We start from the raw sequence: 26,567 nt of genomic DNA, 5'->3' as shown, positions 1-26,567 counted from the left end.
GTAAGTCAAACCTTGTGGCTTAGATTTGGTCCAAAGTTTATGAAGTAGTCCCATAAGGATGTTAGAACATAAATCTTGGGTTTGTAGTTCCATTGCATGGATATGTTGACTTTTGGACAGTTCATCTTTAATATTCAATTTTCCACGTAAGCCGCTGCAGCTGACTGTTGATGTCAAGTCGCCAGTTGACAAAGAGAACTTCATTTTGGGGTTGTTCTTCGTTAAGCTGACAGAGAACTGATGATCACATTTGTCAACTCTGCAGCTGTAGTTATCATTAGTGTCACTCTCATCATGAATAAAACCACAATTAACGTATCCTCCATTTTCAACACAAGGTTGGGTGAAAGCAAGGCAAGCAGAGCCAGAAGCAAGAGGATAAGAGCAGCTAATAACGACTTCAGGACATTCAGAATCTACTTTGTTATACTTACCCACAAATGCACCAAACTCTACATTATTATCTCCTTCTGTAGCCTTAGAGAAAAGAGTCTCTTCATGCTTTGCTGCAGAATCCAGCTGACTTTTGCAACTGGGCCGAGATGGAGTGCTAACAAAAAACTTAGCTGCTGGGGATGTGACATGTGGCATGCTGTTGGATGAATTGCCTAATTTTTTGCTTTTGCTAATGGATTTTGAGACCTCTGCAGCCTGTATTCGTTGGCGTAGTTCTGTAGGAGAAACGGCATTTGAAAATAAGGCACTGCCTGAGGAACCTGCCTCTTGAAAGTTTGTGTCTTCTCTTCGGGAAACTGGAGCTAACTCCTGACCGATTGTCTTACGTTGAGCATCTTTTTCATCACGTAGAGCAATGTTACAGAGCAAAGCATTATTACTTTCAAGGCCTCCCTGCGGAAAAGAACCAAAGACATTTCCAATGCTATGTTTTTTCCACACAGAAGATCTCAGAGAGCCATCCTCAATGAGGTTTTGTGCCAAATGCTTGGAAATGCTCAACTCCCGGGTGATTTCGTTATGAACCTTGCTAGCTTCTGAAGCCTTCTGTGCAGTCAGGGTTTTCAGAGTATCCACAGTTAAAGCAGAGAGATCCTGCAGGTGGCCAATCTGTGAATCCAGAGACTGCAACGACCGTTTTATGTAGTTGACACGATCACCAACTTCCTTTATCTGAATGCACATCTGCTCCACCCTAAAAAAACAAAAAAAAAAAAAAATCAAATTATGAAGTAGCTGTGAAAGGTACTTCTCTCAATATGCAAAACTAACATCACTGCAACTCTTTCTGTCCATTTAATAAGGATAAAGCCCTACTGAAATTTCAAGATAGCACACACTACAGTATTCAACTGGTTTAGAATACTTTTGGATTAGCATTTGACTCGAAGGATTAACATACACATCAATAGAGGGCCTGCAGCACTTCTTTGAATGCATCAGTGCACTGAAACATCATTAGAAGCAAAACAACATAGCTGCCTTATCTTATTGAGTGCTGCTGTAATATGATTGATGCTTTCTGTACACTACACAGAAATGGAAAGATACCACTTAAGGTTTACACAGATTCTTGGGCTGTGTTGTACCCTCCTTGAAGCACACTTTGAAAACCTGCAGAAGTTTTAAGCTTCTCAATTCATAAATTTCATTTGCAAATATTCTACCTTTCAAATGTGACACGAATCCTTTCCTCACTGCCTGAATGAAATTTATCATCCTTTTCATTGAAATACATCTCAACACATAGCTCTTCAAAATCGTGAAGTTTCTTTTGATCTTCTTCTGTCAGGAAGAGTTCTAAAAGGAGATTGAACAGTTAAGAAGGTGGATATATAGTGAAGTAGCACAGGCACTGAAAACTAAATTACAACTTCACAAAGGGTGTTAAAAATAAAAAATGATAACAAAACATAACTAACAAAAAAAAAAAATCACAGTGACACCTAAGATGCTTCCTTTCTCAAAAGCTCAAGGTCAAAGGTTTCTCCTTTAAAAAAACAATGAACCAACACAGTAATTCTGAGAGGATCTGTACACAATATTATCATTCATTATGCTCCCTGGTATCCAGTTCTTGTTAATTTGAGACAGAAGCTAAATTCTCTAGATGAATTTTAACATCTGTGCAATACTCCTCCCCGACCCCTTTTTAAATTTTCAAAGGTTTTCCAGTAAGAATTATTGCAGAAAAGAAATTTTTTTCCTCCATTAACACTAAGAGGAAATCTAACCTCATTCACTTGTTTGACTTTGCCATAAGTTAGTCACCCTGGAGACTTCCAGGGAATTTGCATTTCACCCTTCAAAAAAACCAGTGGGGACTTGAAGAGAACTGGAGGCCTTGAGCAACCTGGTTTAGTGGGAGGTGTGCCTGCCTATGGCAGAAGGGTTAGAACTAGATGATCTTTAAGGTCTCTTCCAACCCAAACCACTCTAAGAATCTATGAATGTTAATAACATGGAATATCTAGACCTACTTCAACTTTCAAAGAGAATGTATTATATTCTTATGAGCAATCATATATATTATTACATGCAACAACACAGCAGTTCTTCTGCTTTAATCATAGTTTTCAAGTTACTGCAATTTTGTGGATAATAACTGTTCATACTTGGCCCATCTGAAGTCTTGTCTGTCTTTCTTCTTTTACATATACAACAGAACAGGGATGCCATGTGGCTAAGAATAATAAGTGGTGGAGGCAGAACAGGTTTTTCATGGTAGGCCATAATGAAATGATAGCGTTGATACTTCCACACAATGTTTGAAATTGCCTTGACTTGTAAATACACATTGCTGAAAGGAAACACAAGAAGATTAACACATTGAGGTAGGTTCTGGGGTGGTGGTGGTAGGCAGTGGTTAGGGTCATTTTGGCATTTCAGGGTTTTTTGGTGCTGGGTTTGTTTTCTTTTTTGGAGGTTTTCATTTGGGGGTTTGGGGGTTTTTAAACACACTGATAACAATTCTGAATTCTGAAGCTAAAGATAGGCACAAAATCATACTTGTTTTTACTGTAAAATTATTTCAGTGGCGGTCAGAAACACATTCAACAGAACATCAAGATCCAAAACAAGGAGATAGTTAAAAAAATTCTCATCTGGTAACATCTCACTAGCTTTCCTCAGAAATAAATCACAGAAAGACCAAATTTCAACTTTGGGGAAAAAAAAAAGTCTTACTAAACTCAGATTTTTACATCAGACAGCATTAATTCTGCAGCATGCCATTCATTACTGTTACTGAGCTACTCACTCCTATAAATCAAATGCTTGCAGAGAACTGTAAACTAGTTTTTTCTACAACTCATCTCTATCAAATAGAGAATGCTAAACTAATTTAGAAACAACAGTCAATATAGAGATGGAGAAAGAAATTTGTTCTCTGAAAATAAGAAATTACAGAATGTTTTAATATTCTGCTAAACTTTTGCTTCCCTGGCATCTCAGATGTGACACACAGCAGTCACATCACACATTTTCTACTTCTTTGCAGTAAGGAGAAGACAAATATCACTTTTGGAATCTGAAAATGCTTCCAACAAATGACACTGCTCTCAACTGCCATCAGTTCTTATTCTGCCATCTTATTGCAGTGGAATCCAATATTATCAAAGGATTGGCAAAAATTAACAGTTTCCAAATACTTACTTGAAAAATGCAATAAGGAGATTAACCATAATTATGTACTGTACAAAGAGGTAGACAGCTTGAAGGAATGGGGTCAGCCATGTTCCTGGGCCACAGAGATGAGCAACTTTTTCATCAGAATTGTTTGCACAAACTATGTGGGGGAAAAAAAAAAAGATACAGAGGAAAAAAATGTGCAACTGTTTAGAAAAACTAGAAAAGATCACTTAATAAGGATAGTAACAACCAACTAACAGGTTCTGCAGTTCAAAATGTCTCCATGCACTCAGGAATAGCAGAAAAATCTAGCAGAGTTTCTCTTTAATACCATGGTATAATCATACTACTGGGTTTTTAAAAGCTGTGTCATGACAGCAGTGTGGGAGAATTCCAAAATCATGTCTTCTGAGAGATTGTGATTAGGAAGAGTCTTTATTCTAACCCTTTCCAGCTTTGTACAAGATAATGGAAAACTCAAGTCAAGAAGTTCTCCAACTGCAGCCCACAGAGAACAGACAATCCAATTAATGGAATCAAATGCCAACAATATTAGGCATTTAATTTATTCAAATTAGAATTTCATAAGACCTTGAGAAAATAAAATTTTTTCCTCACTAGCTTCAAAATTGCAGTATCTTACCATCAATTTCATAGGCATACACTTCACCAAAAATCATCCAGTATGGATGAAACACAATATCTCTAGCAAGAGTCCAAGAGGGTGCTTCATCAGGATACAATATTGCCTTCCTGGGAACACCAAAACTAAGCAGTACCAGCGCCATGATCACCACAATGTAAAACATGTTTGCCACCTATTAACAACAACAAAAAAAGTCGAATTAATCCACAAGGTCAAGATTATGACTTCACAACTTTCAACTCTTCTGCAGTGACAGGAAGTTTGATGAATGCTATATATTACATATGGAAGAGAGTTTAAGAAACTTAGCTTTCAGTCAGAAAACTTCCTTAAATAAACCTTATAAGAAAAATGTTGGGGTTTTCCTGTCTTTTCTTACAAGGTATTCAGTATCCTGGACCAAAAGGAAACCAGACTATTTCTTCTGTAACTCAAATATATATTATGTGGATAAGTAGCATCTCACAAAGAGAAATATTCCTAAATATACTCAATAACTGCACAAAATGCAGAGGCAGTTTTCCAAGAGATGCCACACAGAACCAACCCTATGCCTCTCAGAAGAAATGACAGTGATAAATGAGCAATTTGATGCCTTAGTTTCCAAAGGGATCAATTTTATATGACCATTTTATGGGGGCAGAAAATGAACACCCTTTCCACCTTCACATATAGAGTTCTCAAGCCTTCATACCCTTTTCATTATTTACAATAGCTCACCGGCAGTATAGTTATTTGGTTTTAAATCTGAATATTTTTCTGTGAGAAAAAACAAAAACAGAACCACAACCTATTACCACTTTTGCATAGCACAAAATGCAGAGATGCTTTAGGGCACACAGGTCTTACACTAGAGAGTGCAAAAGGCCAAAAAATAAAGACTATAAATAAATCTCAGATTCAAAAGGGAAGCAACACTAGATAAATCAAGAAAATGTTATCATCTTATTCATTCAAGTTTCTCAACATCTAAGAAGAAATCAGACCACAGAAGGACGATTTGACAGCTTTTTACAGATCTGTGACAGAGAAAACACTCTAATAGAAGAATCCTTCAAACTTGTTTTGAAACACATCAAATTGCATTGCAGCTAACTATTTCTGCAAGCTGCTGATGTATCACACCAGGATAGGCAACTTTTTCCTAAATAAAACTTGGAGGTTAAGTTGCAAATGGAAGCAGTAAGAAAAAACATATTTCAAGTGGGGAAAAAAAGAACCCACTAACAGGACAGCACTTACCATTTTCCCAATCATCATAACATAAGGGCCAGCTTGTTGATTTACAGCTAGGAAATCCAGTAATCTCACATACCAAAAAATTATATTGAGACAATAGGTTATTCTTCCAGCAACAAAGACATAATTTTCTCTGTAAGTGTTTTCACCAAAATTCCCCTTTGCTCCAAATCTTAATGCAAAGCCAATGAAGAAAGTGACGATGGCAACTGTGTCACTGATATTGAAATAGTCACTGAACCACACTTTAATCTTCTGATTTATCTTCCCAGCTTCTGACATAAAAATCTGCAATAAAAACACAAGTCAGGTCTGCTCACTTCCATTGTGCACAGACTTAACACTGAAATACATGAATCACTAACGGTTTCACACTTGCAAAAACAAAGTATCTCTTCAAAACGGGCAATTTGGTTCACACTGAGAAATCAAAGCCAGCATTTAACTGCATCACCTTCCATACGCAGACAAGGATAGAGGTTTCCTTCAAACAATTTATAAAGGTCTTTGAGGTGTGAATCCTTTTTTGATAACGTTGGGGTATTTTAAAGACATTTAGTGTTACAAAAATGACAATGAGCTACAGATACAATAAAAAAACCCAAGAAACCACACACGAAAACAAACCAAAACCAACCAAACCACATATACACACACTAAAAAAACCCAACCCACAAAACCCAAGCCAACTCACCCAACTCTTGCAGGGTGACATTTGGACAAAAAGGAAAGGAAAAATAATAACAACGAAAACAACACAAAGAAATAAAGATGATGTCATTGTCAGCTCCTGGACACTTAGGAGAAAAAAAGTCCATCTCCTTTCTACAGACCTCCAACTCTTCCCCATTAGAAAGAGAAGTAAGCGAAGACCAAGCAGGCCAACTAACACCGCCACTGAAATTAGCGCCCTATACCAAAGTTTAAGATGAAGGCATTGCATCCTGTACTCTGATAACTGAAGTCTCTTAGACAATTTTGTTTATAAACAGCTTAAAGCATACTGCTTTAACTGAGAAAAAGAAAAACAAACACCACACAATAACCCAAACCAACCAACACCCCCAAAATCCCACTGAAACCCAGCTAAAACAACAGATTGTTAAAGGCTTACCTCACGGATTTTCTCAATTGCTGATGTGAAAATATAAGCAATAACAATCCACTCTTGAACAGAGGGCAACTCTTCCATTTTTACAAGAACCACAAATGTGTAGAGCATGAGGAATCCTAAGTAAGCCAACTAGAAATACAAACAATTAAAATTATACTTGTAATGACTTCCTTATAGAAGTACACAGAACCTTTTGATGTGGTAAACAATAAAAACTTCCATGTAGGATTGCAGTGCTGTATTTACCCACTAAAGCAGACAAGTTATCATTTATGAAGGGAATAGACACATTTTATTAGAAGAGGAAAAATAATTGTAGTGAGCTATTTACTGTCAGCAAAGCTTTGTTATTACAACTATTTTTCCTTTGATACAAAATCCAGTTTCTTCTACAGCAATTAAACAAAGCTGTGCAGGAACACTTTAGAATAAATGACTACAGAATCCCTGCTAGCAACTAACAAAATTAACTGCTCAGGTTAAAATAGAAACTTGCATGCTAATAATAAATCTCTTAAAAAACCCAAATCAAATAACCAAACCACAAAAAAAACAACCAAACAAAACGCAACCAACCCAAAACACCAACAAAAATTGTTTCTCCAATACACATCCAACCAACCCACAACGCCAACAAAAAGTGTTTCTCAAATACATACATCCATATGTAGTTTGCCAAAATCAAGTACATCTCATTTCCAGCTTAGCAAGGTAAGAATTGTTTGTGTTTGGTTTGTTTTTAAAAAACAGTGCTTAAACTTTGATCCAAGTCACTGAGCTACATTCTGGAGAAAGACCCCCAAAAACCACATTAGATCACACAACAAAATGCATATAATACAGGAGAAAACTCACCGTATTAAACCAAAACTTCACAATTGGTGCATGATAAAATGCATAAAACTTCTGTGTAATTGGAAGTCTTTTAGGTTTTGCTGGGGTCTCCATGTCATGCTTTTCCAGAGTACTGTCCAAGATCCTTACTTCTTTAAACACCTCCTACAATGAAAGGACAGTTAAACTTCGCATGCAGAAATGTATGCTTTTGGACACTCATTTTAACTCTTGCTTTGATTTTAGGAAGTAATTGTGTATTCTAAGTTAAAAATATTGTTTTTAATCTCTTTCCTTGCCCCACATTACCATAGGTATTTCATCCACTGCATTCTGGAAGTTGTTTTCACTATCATCCATTGCCATTTGATGTGCATCTTGAGATTGAGGAATATGTGACATTTCAGCCTTGGTCTTGTATTCCAACAGCAGTATAGCAGGAGGGAGTAAAATACTCAGTATCACCTGGAAAAGACAAACAGTAGATATAAATAGTTCACAGGTACAGTAAACTATCAGAATCCGCCAATATACAGAAATGCTCTGAAAAGACATTATCCATATTTCATATGTCTGTTACTAAGGGAAAAAAATAGAAAATTATTAGTTGTTATTTCTTTCATATACACTTAAGAGGCTAAGAGTGTGCCTTGAAGACATAGGGGAGAAGAAAATAAAATAAAGATTCAACAACAAATTCCAAAATTCAAAGCCACTAGAAAGGATACACTCTCAGCCTGAAGATTCAGAGGTGTTCTGTTTATGCTGTTCTTAAATCCATTTCCAGAACCTCTGGAACTGTGCACTGTCAAGGTATATTGAAAAAACATATACAAGTGGAGGTTGTGTTTTGTTGGGGAGAGATGGGAATGTTTTGCTTGTTTTAGGGGTTTTCTTCAACTTGTGGTGGAAAAATGAAGCAAGGTATGGATGAAGAGAATAACTGAAAGCTATTTGTTGTCATTAGACTTACAAAGCAAGCAGGAAAACTGTTAATGAGTTATGAAAAAGAATGTTAGTGGGTCACAAGTTAAATGATGCCTGTGGATATCTTGTAGGAAAGTTGTTTTGGAGGTTTTTTTCATTATATTCATAACAAGAGTTATGTTTTGGTACACCACCTCAAAGAAATATGCAACTCCCATTTTGGCTCTATTGATCTGTATCCAAAAAGGCATCACAGAAAAATCTATCCCAAATTAGCCCACTGTTTGTTTCATTCTGTGCCCTTCTTTTGCTCAGTTTCCTCCTCCAAAATAGGATATTATGTACAAGTTTTTTCTACATGAATCACCCACACCTGTAAAAGCCAAAATGCATGAAACTACATTCTTACAGCAAGTTTTCTCTCTGTTAAGTTTTTTTTACCACTATGATTTTAGTAGTGGATTAGTATTCACATGATCTCTTTAAACCTTTGAGTAAAGGCTACTTGCCTGGTTTTGGCCTTCTATATTTCTGTACCTTATTTGAAAAGATAATAAAGTGTCAAAAGAAGAGTTTATAATAAATACATTCCTTTAATGGTACATGAGACTGTTTTACAGGATCTGACAACATAAGGTACAGCTGGGAAAGCCTCACACTAACAGCATTTAAGACATGTCCTTTCCTTCCACTTTAACACACTGCACTTTGTACACCACCCAACTGCAACAATGCTTACTTTGTACCACGAATTCTTCCTCATGTTCAGCCTTCCCATCCACATATCTGATAACAACATCTGTGTACAAGTATGTGCAACAAAGGGACGAAGCCTTGATGACACTGCTAGCTTCAGACAAGTTGAGTTGCTCCAGTTTTTAAGCTCATAGGTCAGTAATTTCATTGCCATAGTTTCATCTTGTCGGAAGGACTGTTCTAACAGCTCAACTGCAAGCTGACCAAACTCACTAGAATGAAGAAAACACAACAGAACAAAATTTACTGTCTACAGAAAAGACCTTGTATTTAGGTTGAATTTTCTTGCACAATTAAACTCCCAGTGGCACAAACTAAAAGGCACTGTTACTACTCATTTCTGCATAGATACACTGTACAGCAGTAGTTAGTAACTACAATGTGTCAATCTGTGACTGCCATCAAAAAAATATGCAGGTTGCAAACAGCAGTTAAAACATGCAAGGAAATTACATGAAAGCAAGTAAATGGCATGCTAAGTGTCATTTTAATTTAACTATAAATCACTACTTGTAACAGGTCTCAAGAGAGAACAGTATCTATTATAAAACTTCTGTTAGAATGCCACTTAATTCATTTTGCAGAAAGAAATTTAGGGATTCAAGGTGCTGGAGCACCTCTCCTGTGAGGACAGACTGAAAGAGTTGGGGCTGTTCAGTCTGGAGAAGAGGAGGCTTCGAGGTGACCTTATTGTAGCCTTTCAGTATCTGAAGGGGGCCTAAAAAAAAAGCTGGGGAGGGACTTTTTATGATATCAAGGTAGTGACAGGACTAGGGAGAATGGAGCAAAGCTGGAGGTGGGTAGATTCAGACTGGACGTGAGGAGGAAATTCTTCACCATGAGAGTGATGAGACCCTGGAATGGGTTGCCCAGGGAGGTGGTTGAGGCCCCATCCCTGGAGGTGTTTAGGGCCAGGCTGGATGAGGCTCTGAGCAGCCTGACCTGGGGGTAGGGTGTCCCTGACCATGGCAGGAGGGTTGGATCCCTGTGGTCCCTTCCAGGCTCAGCTGATTCTGTGAATTGCCTTTGAGTGAACTAATGGAACAGTTTGTCTTTTGTTCATATAAAGCCCACTACTTCTACTGTAAATTTCATGAAAAAATCTGTAACAATGAAAATGTAACTTACTTGGAGTACTGTTTCAGTTCCTCTGAAGTATCATCAACAAGGTCACTTTGTTTTGCTTCATATGCCATTGAACGATACACTTTGCAAGCAACTAAGGCTTTTGCCATGGACTCCTCCCCATGCTGCCAGAAGAAAAGGGCCATCTTCTGCCTCTTCATTAACACGGCCCAAAGCAACAGCTCATTGAGAGGATAAGCAAAACGTCTTGTTTCAGGATCATCTATGTCTACTATTTCATCTTTGGTTCTTTTCTTTTTTCCCTCTTCTGCACCAGTGTCAATCTTTAAAACAAAATCATGAAGTTACATTTTAAGTTTCTAAACTAGGTTATCACAGAACTTGAAATAAAATGCTGAGGGCTCCAAAATCAAGTTATATATCATCTTTGAAAGAAAAAAAGAATAATTTCTGAAGACTTGAAAAGCAGATGGAACTTCTGTTCAAAAACTTCTGTTGAGTCCAACTGATTTTATTAACTGGAAGACTGAATTACTTTGACTTATAGATCAAAGAGAATGCAGTAGCTAATATACCTACATATCAATGAGGAAACTCATAGATACCAATTACAGTAACACATGGCCAAATCTTGTTCCATCTGCAAAGCCATGTGAGCCCCCTATCATTGCTAGAACGTACCAGAGCTTGTCCAAGAGACTACTATACAGAAAGATAAACATGCTGCACAGAATCCTGTGAGCATGCTAGACAACTTACAAACAAGTACAAAAGCAAGGCCAAAATTCTAGCTTGACTAAGTCGGTAAAGCTACTACTAGTCACACTGCAGTAGCACTTGGACTTTAAGCAGGTTCTCCACTCTTAACTATTTAAAATAACCCCCACACTGTTCCCCTCAGACACCTGTACCTTTGGTTTGTACGGCTGCGCTGTCTTGATGAAGTGATTATGGCGCATCTTTTCCTTCTTGTCTGCCCTGCTACCAAAAGACTCATGGCTTTTACACATCTGAGGAGTAGTGTTTGAAGGATTCCGCCCCGATCGCTGCAACAACAATAACAGGAAGGCACTTGGTTTGATTTCTTCACTCTGATCTACTAGGCATTATAAAGTCACCTGTTTATAGCTAGATAATCAGTTGAGCAATTAAGCAGTCACTTTGTCACTGAAACACTGATGAATTGAGATAACAGCAGCAAGACTTTTCTGACAGACATTTACTAAGTTTTTTGTTTTGATGAGAGTTTTTTGGTTTGGTGGTTTGGTTGGTTGGTTTTTCAGTTTGTTTGTTTTTAAGTAGTAACAAACCAGAAAGCTACACTTAACTATTTTACAAGGAGCTAAGATACCTGCATCTCAATCAGCACATTTAATGCCTACTTCTCTGTAAGCAGGAAAAGTTGGAGTACCATGGAAGTTATTTAGATGTGCTGGAGTAAGAACAAAGGGAACAAAACATATTGTTTGTCCTCAGTTTCAAAAGAGCTAGCAGCTGCCCTCCGAGGCCTGGCTATTGCTTTAGAGAACCTGTTCTCTGACAAGAAGAACAACACAGTATGGGTCCAGTTTTGTGTCCAAAATATGCAGTTTATAATTAAGAACAGAGGGATCAGTACATCCTGTTACCCAATGCTACATACCCGATTGTTCCCGCTCAGACTGTTGTATATAGCTCTAAAGCGCTTTCTTGTATAGGTGCATCTATAGGTTCCTCCCATCAGATATTCAATAACCAGTCCCACATCAATCAGATTGATTTTATATCCTGGAGGAAGATTTCCCTAAGAACACAAAAACTGTTTTTTAGCTTTCCAAGTTATAATCTGAAACCTGCTTTGAGTGTTTCTACATGTTCCATCACAGCTTTAAATAAAAACCAAATTAAATCCAACTTCCACAAGGCTTAATACCAGTTTCAAAAAAGACAAAGCTGTAACTTATTTTCTGTATGATCTCCCTTATCAGGGTGGATGTTTATTCTGTTTCAGAGGGGGTGGTAGTGCGAGTATTTTTGCCTGTTCTTTTAAAAGCCAAAATTACTCCTAGCTGGATGTATCAGCTTTGAATCCCCCATCAAGGAAAACAATGCCAAGTAAGATGGAACAGCCAACACTTTTCAAATTGAACATCTTTCTGAAAGCAGGGCACTTAGCATGCAACAATAAGTACTAGAAACAACAAAATGTCTGCTAAGGTAACTTCTTATTTGCAACAAAAACTAACTAGTAAAACTCAAGATTAAATTGACAGTTGAACAACAAAAAAAAAAATCAGTAAAAAAAAAAAGAATTAACATTGCTTGTTGAACAGATTTTTCTGTTTACATCATACCTGTTTGACATCTCGGATAAGATGAAAGAGTGTTGGGTTAGTTGGGCCTTGTTTCTTTATGAAAGAGGGAGGAAAAATTGAAATGAGAGATTTAGAGTTTGCTGACAACACGGAAAGAACACAGCAAAAGCTGAATACTTGTGCATGTTGGCTCCAAATTAATTATTCTTTTAAATTCCTAGTTTTTAAATCAACTGTGCCAATGCAATCAATGCAAATACTTCAAAAGTACTAAAAATAACCCAAACACTAATGGAAAGAGCAGAGCTACATTTTTTTTTTAGTATCACTAAAATACAGTATTTATAGACACAAGTTTGAATAAATATTTTCATTTACAGAAACTCACACAGACTGATATTCACCTTTATAGTATTGAAGGATTCATAGCAAAAGCTTCCTTCCTTCCTAAGTTTTTAGTCTGAACATTCCCTCTTTTTACCAAAGTGGAGTTTTCTTCACCTTATGAAGCCCTAACAATACTGTCTATGGACTTCATATTTTGTGCATAAGTTTCATCATCCAGGTTTTTCCTCTTCTCTGAATGACTCCACTGTCATTTACACATTTGTTACATTCCACAACAGGGGTACAATTTTCCCTTTATCTATCCCAAACTTCAGATACAGATGAACATGCTACTGACAAACTGTTTCTGGTATACTTTTCTGCAGAGCCACAAAGCAGCTGTGGCACCACAATACAGTCACACAGCAGCTGTAGCTGCTTGTGAGGGGGCCTTCCCCATCATCGTCCACAGCCTTCAGACTAGTGCACATGACCCAGTATGCAATACACTGAGAAAAAAAAGCTGTTCTAGAAGTAGCTTAAAAAAATCAATCATTCACTTACTGTGTTATAAAGTTCTTCCAGCCTGGGAATTGTAAGAAATTTATGCATGCTTACTCCATTTTCAATCAGAAGTTTCACAAATGCAACTCTATCCATCACAAGAGCATCCAACATAGCCTGTTCCAGAGAGCCCACCTAAAACAAATAATTAACAAGACAGCATCTGAAGAGAAGTGGTACAATACGGTAGCACAAGACTAAGTGCACTTGGATTACATATCAGCTTCATTCATTTACAGGGCTGAGGAAACCTTCTAAGCTTACAGATAGAAGCATGTCCACCTTGGGGCAGAAAATCCCCTGAACCTCACACAATTACAGGATGGAGGAATATTCTGAAGAATTAATCAGCAAGTCTTATACTCTTCCATAGGTATCTCATACTGACATGGGGCTAAGCAGGCATTTACTTTAACACAGTTTAGCTATTGTCCTAGACTGGTACCAGATCAAACACCAAAGGCATGAAATAATTAAAGCACAATTTGCTTCAAGGACAAATGCTCGGAACCATCACTGCTACCAGCAAGTCTTACAGCAGGTACTTTTAACTGCACAGTTATGTAAGGTTATGTTTTATTTTTACAATGATCTGGGAAACAGGCAAGATCTACAATGTAGTCTTCCAACTCATCTGCAGACTGTAAGAAACAGACACTTTGTCCTTCCCCTCAAAAGGCACCACACTGCTGTCAACAGTGTATTTTACTAGAGTTTCTTTAGAGCATCCTATGACCATGCAACTGTAAAGAAGGAGCACCTGATTAGCATGAATTCAGCTTCCATTTTTTGCAGTGTCCTCTTTCCCCTCATTATTCAGAGCAATTACTGAATTTTTTGGACCATTTTCCACTATACAATAGCAAAACAACTGTAGGACTATGCATTATGCAAAAATTACTGTCCTCAGAATAATTTTGTCAGTATTCTACAGTCTCTCTAGAAAAGTCAAAAGATTCTTTCTTCACAGTAAGTTGAGTTTCTCTCCTTTAGAAAACAGTGTTATGCTTAATCCAGATCATTACATACCAGCCATTGTTGCCCATAAACAAAAACATGATTTTTGGCTATGTCGACTCTATCCCACGCAAGGGTAAGAACAAGCTGGTCAAATGCAGATGCATTCGTGCCTTAAGAAGCAAAAACAGAAGCAGCAAAGAAGTTAAATTCATTGAAATAACAAACATTCTTGCTTCCTACAAAATCCAAATCAAGCCATCCACCCAACATTACAGTTACACTTCATCATCATCATTTGTGACACATGATTGTATTACACAATGAGAATACATAGTAATTAATTGCTTAATACATGAAGGTTCTTGCAGATTATAGAGTTTTATAAATGATCTATCACATAAACACTGGACAACAACAGCTGAGGAGTCCAAATGCTCTTCAACTGGAAAGTCTCACCTTTTAGCAATGCTGTAAGTATAGCAACGTCAACGTCCTGATGTTCATCTGACCCAACATGGAAAACTGTAATCTGTCCAAACAGGTAAAGTGAGGATAACATATTTTAAAGTTATTATCAGGCAAAGGTGATTATTTCCAATCTTTTATGTCAGGAACTTTAACACATTTTAAAAATTGCCATATCTTCAATGCAACTTTGGACTATGCTCAATTTAAACTTTATTGTGCTATTGTTTTTTTTCCCTAATGTAGGTGTCACACAAGAGAATCTTTCATAACAAAAAGCAGAACAGAAATTCTTTACGCTCCTGTCAGTCTCAAGGTCTTTTCCCACTAGGACTACAATTCTGTAGTGTCTATAAACACCACACAGTATTCTGCTGATATCTCCAGCTCATTCCAGACCATGAAATCAATCCACTTGACTCTGAAAACCCACCTGGATGTGACTGGGCAACCTGATCTAGGCAAACCTGCTTTGGCAAAGGGACTGAACTAGAGATGGTCTCCAGAGGTCTTTCCAATGCCTACCATTCTGTGGTAGTCAAAAGATCACCCAAAATAAGGCAAATAAAACAAGTCTCACTGCTTTCAAAAAGCAAAGTAAAGAAAGAAATGACAGCAACCCAAATACTAAATACATACATGCTGTAAACAAGTGTGTAAGCAAGATGACCAGAAATAATCACAAGAATGAAGTGTCTTTTGGCCATGAGACAAAGTATACATGAAAATCATGTTTGACTATAACTGGAAGATCCAATATGCCTCCCAAAGAAGAGAGTTTTCAACGTCTCTTGATCACACACAACACTGAAATATAATTTAATATTATACCCACAAACATACTGTGCATAAATGTTTACCACAGTATCTACTTACAAGTTCTTTTTTTTTCATGCATTCCAGCAGTGTCTGAAACAAATGAACTGCTTCACTTTGACCAAAGTTAAATGTCTTTTTGATGGTTGAAATTATTTCGGGCTCAGCACCCTCAGGAACATTCCTGATATTGAAACAAACAGAAAACCACATTGTCACACTTGAACAGTAGGAACACCACCACATTTAACACATCTATTCAAAGTTAGGCTATCTATAAGCTTATTACTGTTTCAGTGACAAAATTCTTGGGTAACGTTTAAAAACAAGTATAGGTTGCTTCATTGACAATTTTCTATTACTGCTTCATAGAACTACCTCAGGCTTTTCTCCCTTTACTTCCCACACCCAGTTCCAAGATACTTTCAACTAAATTATTTTGATGCAAAGTATTAAGTACCCAGTACTCTGAATAAGACCTGCTTCTGATCTCACTATGGATAAAGCTGTTTGGTTTACTGCTGTGTCACATTTCTGTCTGTTACACTAAACTAACACTATTACACTAAACAGAACTGTGTAGAAAGTTCAAATTTAAGATGCTTCCAAAGAAACAATTCAGAAACTTTGAATTCCTGCCCTGATTTTGGCTGGGGTAAGGTTTTCTTCCTAGCAGCTGGCATGGGGCTATGGTTGAGATATGTGCTGAAAACAGCTCAGCTACTGCTGAGGGGTGCCTACACAACATCAAAGCCTTTTCTGCTTCTCACACCACCCCACCAGCAAGCACACTGGAGGTTCACAAGAAGCTGGGAGGGGACACAGCAGCACAATGGACCTCAACTGACCAAAGGGATATTTCGTACTATCTGACATCATGTTCAGCCTGTAAAGCTAAGGGAAAAAAGAAAGGGAGTATGTTCAGAGTGATGACGTTTGTCTTTTCAGGTAACTTGTTAGGCAAGATGCACTCCTGATCTCCTGAAATGGGTTGAACACTTGCCTGATGATGGGAAGTGGTGAATGAATTCCTTGTTTCCCTTTGCCTGCAGTGTGCAGCTTTTGCTTAACCTAATAATTTTATCTCAATTTACAGATTTTCTCATTTTTACCTTTCCAATTCTATTCCACATCCCATTGTGGGAGGAACAAATGAGAGACTGTGTGGTGCTGGGGTTAAACCACTGTGGATCTGCTTTCAGAGCAGTTACTTCAATACAACAGCTAACTGCATGAAAATACTTCCTTTCCATTTAGTCAAGGGATACCACCTTCAGGAAGTTTGGCAACATACTATTCTCTTTTAATCTCACATTTCTGGAAGGTCTGGGAGAATCCACTTCTGTAGAGCAAAACTTTGTTGTGCACACTTCAGTGATTACTGTGATTAAGCTACTATGGCTTACTGAAAATCTGAAGTTGAAGTAGACAAAGCATTTAAACTGTGCATTGGATTCTTTAGATACGATGGTGTAACAGAACTCCTGCACAAAGTTGCACAGGAAACGCTGCCTCCAATTTGGTATATAGGTGTGCACATTTTTCTTGTCCTTTTTCTAAGGCAAGCATACACTACAGAATTCTTTGCAACTGGTATGTGGGAGGAACCTGGGACTAGACAAGAAGTCTTGGCCTTCAGCCAGTGCTATTATTGCAGCCAACCTGGAAAGCTGCACCACAGGCAATGTCACACTTCCTGCTTCTAGCCTTTGTCTCTCCCCACAGTAAAAACTCTAGCACAAATTCATTAAGGAGCGATCTCCAAACTCACTTATGTACAACTGTTAGTCTGGCTAGCAGTGCTAGGACTTACCCTCCCTCCTCTGTTTGCTTGTGAACGTATGCCAGTATGTCTGCAGCTCTACCAGTTCCTTCACATACTACCACTGGTACAGGAGGACTTTCTTGAAGGAAGTCTAAAACTGTGAGTATGACGTTCGGGCCACCTTCAAATACAAGTGCCACCACAGGGACACCTTGGCCAATTCCTACGAGGTTGCAAATACAAATAATAAAAAACAGACAATGTTGTACATGTATAAGGAATGCTAAGATTGATTTTTACATAAAAAAGTGTGCCCCTTCTAATGGAAAAAAAAAGTGCTGCCTGCCAAGTATTTTAACAGTTGCAAATGCACAGTTTCAAGCACTGTTTATACCTCAGATTGAGGGGAAAGGAGTGCAAAGAAGCTGATAAATACAATGGAATAGTGTCTATGGAACAGAAGAAATCCTTCACAGAAAATATACTGAGTTAATGCAGAACAATGCACTATTGAAGTTTTTTCTTCCCCCTCAAATACTTTCCAAAGACGACAACATATATAGAATTTGAACAGTTTCATGGAAAGAGAGCACTGCAAAAATGTTCCCAGAACACACATTGCTCCGTGAGTGCAAAAACACCAAAACAAGTTATGGCTTCTTTACACAAACAGTTTTACAAACTGCAAGTGATCAGTGTCAAAACCATTAAGTCAATCAGACCAGCAAAGCCTGACAACTCCAGTGACATATTTGCTTTACCAAAGCAAAACTAACAACTTTATTCCAAAGAACCCTTCTCTCTGCTACCAGCAATATCCAGGGTCCAAAGCACCAGCTGAAATTTCCAAGACAATTATTCAGACTTTAAATGTAAACAAAAGACTAAAGTTTTCTGTTCTCTCATTCAGATGTTAGGTGCAATTACCTTTTCCATTAAAGCACAGTAGCACTCAGCCCTCAGGCATCAGAATCACTTACTTGCATGGATCCGTTGCAAATTAATAGTTTTTTCCAGTTCTCTCCGCAACTTAACTTCAGCTCCATACTTTCCAACAGTTCCATTATCCACCAGGATGAAATGGGAATGGAGGTTATTTAGGACGTTTAGTTTACTCAGTGGGTTTAACAAGGTCTGATATGGAGCAACCACCTAAGCATAAGCACACAACAAGGTCTTTTACTTGTAAAGATTCACATGTATTTCTGTGAAACTTAGCTTGGGTCTAGACACTTGAATAGGTGGCTCAACAAGAAAAACTGGCACATAAGCATGCTTTGGGTCAAGATACAGCTGTAGCTCTTAATACTGTGCAGGAAAGCAGGCAGCAATTACAAAAGGATTCTGTTCTGAAGGACAGCAGAGAAAAGACTGTCTCTGGAAAAAAAAAAAAACAACAAAACTTGTGATTCCTCTGCCAAACAGGAGCCCTGAGACTCCACATCAAAGTTTTTCAACTTACTGTTCCCCACAAATGTGAAATTTCCACAGTACTTCAGCATTTTTTGTTATTTGATTCAGTAATATCACTATGGAGTAACAAAGGATTAAGTCCTTCAGAACATGCCCCTCCTCTAGCGCATTTGCATTTTGCAACTTGTTCATGCTCATGTTCTTGCGTAAATCAGAGATGCCAATGTATCTTCACAGCAAAGCAGCCACTTCAGTGATGCAAAGCAAGTCAAAAAACAGGCTGGAGCAGTGTTGAAAAAAAAAAAACAAACAGTCAGGTAAACATTTATTTCAGTTAGGTAATTTATCCTTACATCTCTTCCAACAAGGTCATTTCTGTTTTCAATCACTCCCCACGGAGCAATCCCAATAGTGCAAATCTTTCGAGATGATCTGGAAGCATGTTCTCGAAGAGCATCACCAACATGTTTCGCAACACCTGTTTGCGCACAGAAAGATTTCCATGTTGTGAATGCTGCATCTTATTAAGAAATACAAATGTTTTATGAGTTAGCTGGGCCTTTAAGGATCAAGGAACTTATCTGACACAGTATCAAGGGAAAAGCACAATATTACACCTACTAGAAGAAAATAAAGTAGGTATCAGAAAAAATACAATTCTATTAAGACCTAAAATGTTTCCCAGTACATAACTGCACTTGTTTTAACTGCATCAAGTCTTTCCTCTAGCAGTTTCCAAACCAAAACAAACAAAAATCAACAACACAAACTCCAAAATCAAACCAAACAAATAAAGGTCCAAAACCTCAGAAACTTACACCACTGCTTTTCCTCCTCTTTGCAACACAAAGCAGCAGCCCACTTCTGACTATACAGGTTCAAAATGTACTACTTTTATTTAAGCTGACCAAACTCACTCAAATTTACTTTGAATTAAGATAAAGCTATGCATCCAGGATATCTTTTGGCTCCTATAAACCATAATCCAATTAACTGTGCACTTTTTTACCTGTGTTCACTCCTCCAGTTATAATCCAGGCTCCTGTTGTTACTGCAGCTTTAATAAGACCTTTGCCAAGCAACTGTTTGATGCGTGGGTGAAGTTCAAATTTCTGCATGCCCCCATGGACTGATATAACAAGCTTCGGCAACTCCATCTGCCATTCTTTAAGCATAAGTTGCAGAATCGCTTCAGGTTTAGTGTCATATGACAATCTCACATACTGCAGGCACAAGAAGAGTAAAAAGGTTTTTTTTAATTAGTGCTAAAAAGAAAAGCCAGGATGTATTTCAGGATACATTACCCTGATCCTGGCTACGGAAAATGTAATTCACTGTCTCAAAACACAGCAGATGCAATAAATGAACAAGCTTACATTATGACCTCTAGAACTAAGGACAAGACTGTTAACAGCTCAAAAGCAAGTTTTGGAAAGAGAACAACTATAGAAAGATTATGTTACACCATTCTACTGGCACAGTGACCTAGAAAAGCAGGCTTTGTGAAAGCACTGGGTGATCTCTAAATTAGGTAAAATTCAGGATATTTATGCAAGTTCTGCCATCTACTGGGGAGATCTTTGCCTTTCTCTGGTGAAAGGCTTGACAGGAAGAGAGCTGCTTGCTTTTTCTTCCCTGTCTCTGGTGGGAAGGAAAGCTACATTCTTTTAAAAACTGTTTTGAAGTTTTCTATTAACTTGTTATGTTTATCAGTGTAAGATTAGGCAAAAAAATGCTGCATCTTTAATACAATCTACGTAATAGAAGAGGGGACATTACGCAGAAACTAAGCCTTACTTGAGCCAAGTTCTAACAACAACAATCACTACTCCAATGAACTTATTTTAGAAGCCCCACTAGCAGCACTCTGCAGGAGCACAGAAATCAGCATAGGCAATGTGCTATTTCTGTACTCCTAGAGAAGGATTTGCAGCAGTTTTAAGCTAAGAGTACAAAGGAATCTGTCCACTGCTGCTACAAATGTGAAGAATTCTGCTAAGACCCTTCCTCCCTGGAGAGGTGATCTGACCTAGAGCACTGGGCTCCTTGAGGGCTCTGCTAGCTGGCCAAAAACCAAAGTTCCCTCACCCAACTACTTCAGCTCAGCCACAGGAGCCACACTGTATCTGAACTCCTTGAAGCTTGTAACTGCAAAAGCATTACATCCTATTTACTACAACCACCAACATCTACAAAATGGTTGTGGAGAACACATTCAAATTTCCCGTTTTCTCATTTCCCCAGTACACATGCACTTAGGAATTAAGAGTTGGTTTCCAAAATTCTGCTTTATTGCTATGCTTGTTTTTTAACAAGCTCTCTCCCCTCAAGAAAAAACCCTCATTCTGATCAGCAGAATTATGTTTTTAATCATTTTGAACAGATCTTAAAAAGCAGCATATTCTGTATTTGCCCATAATTTTAGATGATTTTTCAGAGTTTAAAAACTATGAGTAGACTATTAATATACTTATTTTAACAGCTCCTACAAAAATTTAACAGAAGCGAGCAAGTAAGCAGCACAGGAGATTAAGCTGTGTTTTCATCGAGTCTGAAACAGTGATACTGAATCCCTCATGTTTTGTTTTGCTTCAGCAGTTAGAATTCTTATCTCCATTTGTAGTTTGAGATGCAGCTAATCCTGACAGACCTCAACAACTGTTGTTAAAAAATTAATTTCAAAATGGAAATAATTCATATCACAATACAAAAACACTGGGGTAGGAGAAGGCTCTGGTTTGTCACAATACAGATGACATCATTTTCAGCCTTCAATTCCAGAAGTTAAAACACACATCCATCTCCGTCGACACACTTAAGAGTAAGAAACAAAATGGAACCATCATACATGCCTTAGCTCTGTAAGAATGAGAGCCACCTTGGAAGTTGATGACACCATAAGCATCAGTAGAGGTCTGTTCCGTATGTTTTTCCACTGACCATTCTTCAATTTCATTATTATAGTTTTCACCCAGCTTCACATCGGAGTACTTCATAGCAAGACTTGCAGTGAAACAAGCATGTTGCCTGACCAAGCGGCCACAACAGCACCTGCACCCAACCACATCAGTTAGAATACTTCAGTAAATATTTTGAGACAAGAGAGAAGACTTTCTTTTATCTGTAGCAGAGATACACCAGACTCAGCATCTTTGCTTTCTAATTATATAACCCTCTTTTCCAGAGCAAGTTGCACTGTCCTAAATATTTATAAGCAAGAATTAATTACAATACATAACTATGCAAAATGTTAAAGCTCACCGAGATAGGAAGTTGGAGGCCAGACGGAAACTGACTCTTTGAAGCCAAGTAATTTATGTAACAATCATAAATCTGTGACATATGTATTGCAGACAGTTCTTTATTCATTAGTTCTATCTGATTTATATCTAGCCTTTCACCAACTTGTCATTTGCAACATTGATCAAAACTTTTTAAACCCTTATTATGAAAGTGCTTATTTAATGGGGGGAAGGGGGAATCATAAATATTCCAGTGACAAAGAACTCTTACCTGACAAGTTGCTGACAAATCTGACATCCTGGAAGGCATCTATTAAAAAGAAATATTTAAAACTATGAGTAAACTTCAGTTTCAGTTTTACAGGAGATGGTGGGGAAGGTAGGGGATGGGGTCAGACTGTTCACACCACTTCACGTGCTTCCAGAAAGACTGCTGAACAAAACACATCTACAGTGAATGGAAAATGTGCTGTCCAAGTTTGCCCATTTGCAACCAGGTAACTTGCCCGCCTTTGTTTTACATGACTGTAGCATACTTGACATGTAAAACTGCATAAACATGCAACAACTTCAGTCCTAACACTTCAGATTGGGTTTTGGGCTTTGAATCATCAATATCTGGAGCTCGTGAATAATTTCAGACTGCATTATCAGCAGCAGTCAAACAAAAACATTTTGTTACAACATTGAGAAGTTACTTACAGACCAGGATTTTCTTGGTCTCATTCCAACTACAAATGGTTGTATTTGTTCCACAAATTCATGCTCTAACATACATCCCAAGTTGAACTGCTTGTGTGGGAAAGCTATTCCCTCACTTCTGAGTTGCACGTACAGAAAGATATTTGAGCAAACTTTGCAGCATCTTTACATACAGTTTAATACACAGATTCTACCTTCTTCCATTTTAAACTTTACCCATGTTTTTCTGCTAACAGCTTTCCTAACATTAGAAATTAGCAGAGCAGATAAATTGATATAACTGTTTTCCATAATTTTTAGAAGCAGCTGTTAAGCAATTATAGTTAAGAGCTAGCATGCAAAAATGTACAAATACAGCTGTTACACAGTAGCCTAAAACTGTTTTCACACTTTGGACATAAACAAAAACTTTCAATTCTGTCCTCCACAGACCATACACTGCTTTAACCATCCATGGTTTTCATACTAAGGTATAACTTCAGATCTTCTCCTATAGTAATTACATCCCAATTATCTATACTGAAAGGTACAGATCAACGGGAACACTTCAAATGCTCTTGTCTAGAGTTGGTTCATTTGCATATAATACATGACCAAAAGTAAGCAATTCTTAGAAACTGAAGGATGAACTCTGATGGGAAAGTTGTAAAGTGTGCTGTGTGGTACAAATGGGTTAAACTAAAAGGGCAAGTGTTGAGGATCACTTTGTTCCTCATGAAACGTTCTGGAAATTTTAACAACTTCCTAATTACTTGGTTTGCATTTGCAAATTTTCCATGTGGCACAATCATGGCTCTAAATTCTAAAAGCTTCTCACATCACATGGTTTCAAGTAATGCGGTGAATTATTTACAATAAATTAAAATTTCTACACCATTTACATGGTTCTTTTTCTGCCTAAAGCCCAAGTTCTTAAAGAAAAATAAGCCTCTGCCCAATAAAAGATATTTTAAACGTTTTTGACAGAAAAGAGTGAAATAGAAGTTTTCTGATGTCTGCAAGAAAAAATTTCTCTGCTGTTCTCAAATATATGAAGCAAAAAAAAGTAGAAATACACAAACCACCAATCTGAAATCCACAGTAACAATAATAAACATTTTAGGGAGACCAAACTGCCTTGAAATACTAATTTTTAATGGTTCACATTCATCTTTCTGTGACACAGATATAACTATGTGCATCGAATTTAATCATTGTAGGAACTCCTAATTTATACCTATAACATTTAGAGGAGGTAAACTTAACAATCAGGTATGCCAGAGGAATTGCTAACTTGCTTGATCTCACATCTCTATTTTTACATGAGATATGCAAGATATTCTTCATTAGTCTCAGCCTCCCCTTTAGGAACATATCTCCTCCTTTTTGCAGTCTCATTTTTTCCTTACAGAATCTTAAGAATGAAAAATTATTCAATACTACATGCAATCTTTTGATATCCAAACTGTTCTTATCTTATCTATCTTCCCTGGAAGCAAACATCTCCCCAGCCTTTGATTAGCAATTTTCTCCCCACTATGAGTCTTGTCTGTCTTTATTCTTCTATGAATTCTTCATTCCTTTTTCCTGCACTATTAGGTTTATTTTCACACTTCACCCTATACTCATGTGGCCGTTTTTAACCCTACAGCCTCAACCTGGGACAACTCACAATGCTGTTCCTTAAATTCCAATAGAGGCTAACTCTTCCAGACCTTTCAAAGTTTCAGAACTATGCTACCAAAAAATCCCAACCAAAATAAAACCACAAAACTCCCAGCGTAGACACAGTATGGACACCACTGACAAGAAGCAGCAAAGAGAACAGGGGAACATCTATTAACAATTTCTGCAATGTCAAAGTAATTGTAGGAAAAAATAAAATCAATTCAAGCTAGACACAAAGAGTGACAATGCAGAGTCACAGAAGAGCGGACTAAAAAGACAGCATTATGTACAAATAAGGTGGTTTGATCCCAAAACTATTACACATTCTTGTTAAACAGTGATCATCCTCTTTATAATACTGACTTGTTTTAATTTTAAAGAGCAGCAACAAGTTCTTACATTTCTCACTTACCTGTGGGGGTCCTTTGAACTTGGTATAATATACACACACTCCCTCTTCGTGAAAGTATTTTCTATCCAGGTTTTCTGGGACTGAAAAATAAGAAGTGCAATGGTATTATAAAACACAAAATCTTACAACTCTGCAATGAAAAACACTTTTAAGGAAACAAGAATTAGAATTTGAGGGTGTTTTATTCACTTGAAGATCAAGTCAATTAGTGTCTAACATAGAGAAGTTAAAATTGTCATTCAATGTTTTGTCATCTCACAACAACTAACAAAACCATATACAAGCCTATGAAAATTTCACACTGCCTAAAAGTTGGTATCACCATAAGCATTACAAATCTTACTTTACACACAAATCCTTTAAAATACAAAGTAATGTTTTTCAAAGCCAACCAAAAATACTGCAAAAAATTGCAACATGCAATAAAGTTGTACCGAAAGAATCCAGCCATGTTTTCCTGACTCCCTAATAAAAAACGTGGTTGGTTTTTTTTTTAAATGAACTGCACTACACTGAGATAATCATTTAATCTATTTACCTTTTATAAAGTAACATTTCCATCTTGAAATTGCAGGTAAGGAAGTTTTCCAACAACACTGGTGATATTTTCTAGTAGTAATAAATAAGTCATAACCTTTGTTCTTCATGAGGAGACATTTCATTAAACTAATCTAATTAACATCTCTAAGCTGTGATTTAAGCTTAATCTTGAAATATATTCTGAAACATGAAACTAAGGAAGTTTACTTCTTCAAATGCTTACCTATTCTAATAGCTGGACACCATTTCATTTCAGTTGCTTTTAACAGTCAGGTAACATTTATCTTACGTGACAATATGCATAATGCCCAGTGTCTACATCATGTCTCAGCAACAGATTAAGAAAGGCACTCAGACATGATTTGTAGTAGTTAAAAACATGAAAGTCCTGAGATGCCAATTTGCACCTAATGAAATATTGCTTTAAATCCTTATTGAGGTCACATTAAAATATCTTCATTGCTAACAGTGTGTTGTGCTCTGCATCTACATTTTACCTTAGAAAAAAAAAAAGAGAGAAATTCCATACCCGTTCTACTTAGCACAAGGAAAGAAGACTGACAAATATTATTCATAGGTATCTAAACACAGGCCTGTGGAAGCTATGAAGAAACTAAGATTTTTTTTTCCCAGAAGACTCCATAAAGATGGATGTTTTTTCATGCACCACAATTTCAAGATCAGTTTAAGGCAATACAGAGAAAATATTACAAGTAAGGTTAAAACTAGCTGGTGCATTCTTAAGTCCTTGGAAATCAGCTCTACAAAATATTTCCCAGACTCAGCCAAACTTTCCCACATTATTCACCATGATCTCCTTCAATATTTTTTAATCAGTGAACTTTGAGACAGCAACAAAATGCTGTCCCTGTCTCGTTTCTGCTTCCCCATTAAGAGAGCCACCAGTGTCTTTCAAGGCAGATGAAAAGTGGCAGGGCATGGGCACTTTCCAAGAGAGAAACAAGAGTAGGAGAAACGTAGATGCACAATCCAGAGGGGGGAATCACTGCAGGGAAGAGCTATAAACAACAGAATGAGCACTCACACCATGTATTTTATACTTAAATTAATAGTTTAAACACCTGGAATAAGTAACCCAAGCCATTATTCATTACTGTCCTGCCTCCTTTCCCCACACAGGGCAAAAGAATACTGTTGCAAAGGAGTAAGAAAGAAGGCTGAGCAAGGGAAAAGCAGGATCATAGAATCAATAAGGTTGGAAGCGACCTCCAA

The 26,567-nt window shown here is 37.4% G+C and overlaps 1 protein-coding gene across 2 annotated transcripts in view; it reads right to left on the bottom strand.

The window, feature by feature from the left end:
- Positions 1-26,567, bottom strand: part of TRPM7 (transient receptor potential cation channel subfamily M member 7) — a 57,198-nt gene that overhangs the window by 11,629 nt on the left and 19,002 nt on the right. The window contains exons 2-26 of one of the 2 annotated variants that reach the window (XM_064157697.1): positions 24,795-24,874; positions 22,305-22,343; positions 21,644-21,842; positions 19,801-20,014; positions 19,145-19,269; positions 18,359-18,530; positions 17,427-17,601; positions 15,674-15,797; positions 14,789-14,861; positions 14,402-14,502; positions 13,373-13,507; positions 12,521-12,574; positions 11,830-11,970; positions 11,099-11,233; positions 10,230-10,510; positions 9,085-9,313; positions 7,728-7,883; positions 7,440-7,583; positions 6,585-6,713; positions 5,474-5,758; positions 4,229-4,403; positions 3,610-3,742; positions 2,571-2,755; positions 1,623-1,755; positions 12-1,150 (exon numbers count right to left, since the gene is read on the bottom strand). In XM_064157697.1, the coding sequence (XP_064013767.1) occupies positions 12-1,150; positions 1,623-1,755; positions 2,571-2,755; positions 3,610-3,742; positions 4,229-4,403; positions 5,474-5,758; positions 6,585-6,713; positions 7,440-7,583; positions 7,728-7,883; positions 9,085-9,313; positions 10,230-10,510; positions 11,099-11,233; positions 11,830-11,970; positions 12,521-12,574; positions 13,373-13,507; positions 14,402-14,502; positions 14,789-14,861; positions 15,674-15,797; positions 17,427-17,601; positions 18,359-18,530; positions 19,145-19,269; positions 19,801-20,014; positions 21,644-21,842; positions 22,305-22,343; positions 24,795-24,874 (4,756 nt within the window). The remainder of the gene's footprint in view (positions 1-11; positions 1,151-1,622; positions 1,756-2,570; positions 2,756-3,609; positions 3,743-4,228; positions 4,404-5,473; positions 5,759-6,584; positions 6,714-7,439; positions 7,584-7,727; positions 7,884-9,084; positions 9,314-10,229; positions 10,511-11,098; positions 11,234-11,829; positions 11,971-12,520; positions 12,575-13,372; positions 13,508-14,401; positions 14,503-14,788; positions 14,862-15,673; positions 15,798-17,426; positions 17,602-18,358; positions 18,531-19,144; positions 19,270-19,800; positions 20,015-21,643; positions 21,843-22,304; positions 22,344-24,794; positions 24,875-26,567) is intronic. The other variant, XM_064157698.1, reaches the window with a different exon arrangement.

Source organism: Pogoniulus pusillus, chromosome 17, assembly GCF_015220805.1.
Source record: "Pogoniulus pusillus isolate bPogPus1 chromosome 17, bPogPus1.pri, whole genome shotgun sequence".
NCBI lineage: Eukaryota > Metazoa > Chordata > Aves > Piciformes > Lybiidae > Pogoniulus > Pogoniulus pusillus.
The sequence above is the reverse complement of the archived record's forward strand: the minus strand, read 5'-3'. Positions and strand labels throughout refer to the sequence as shown.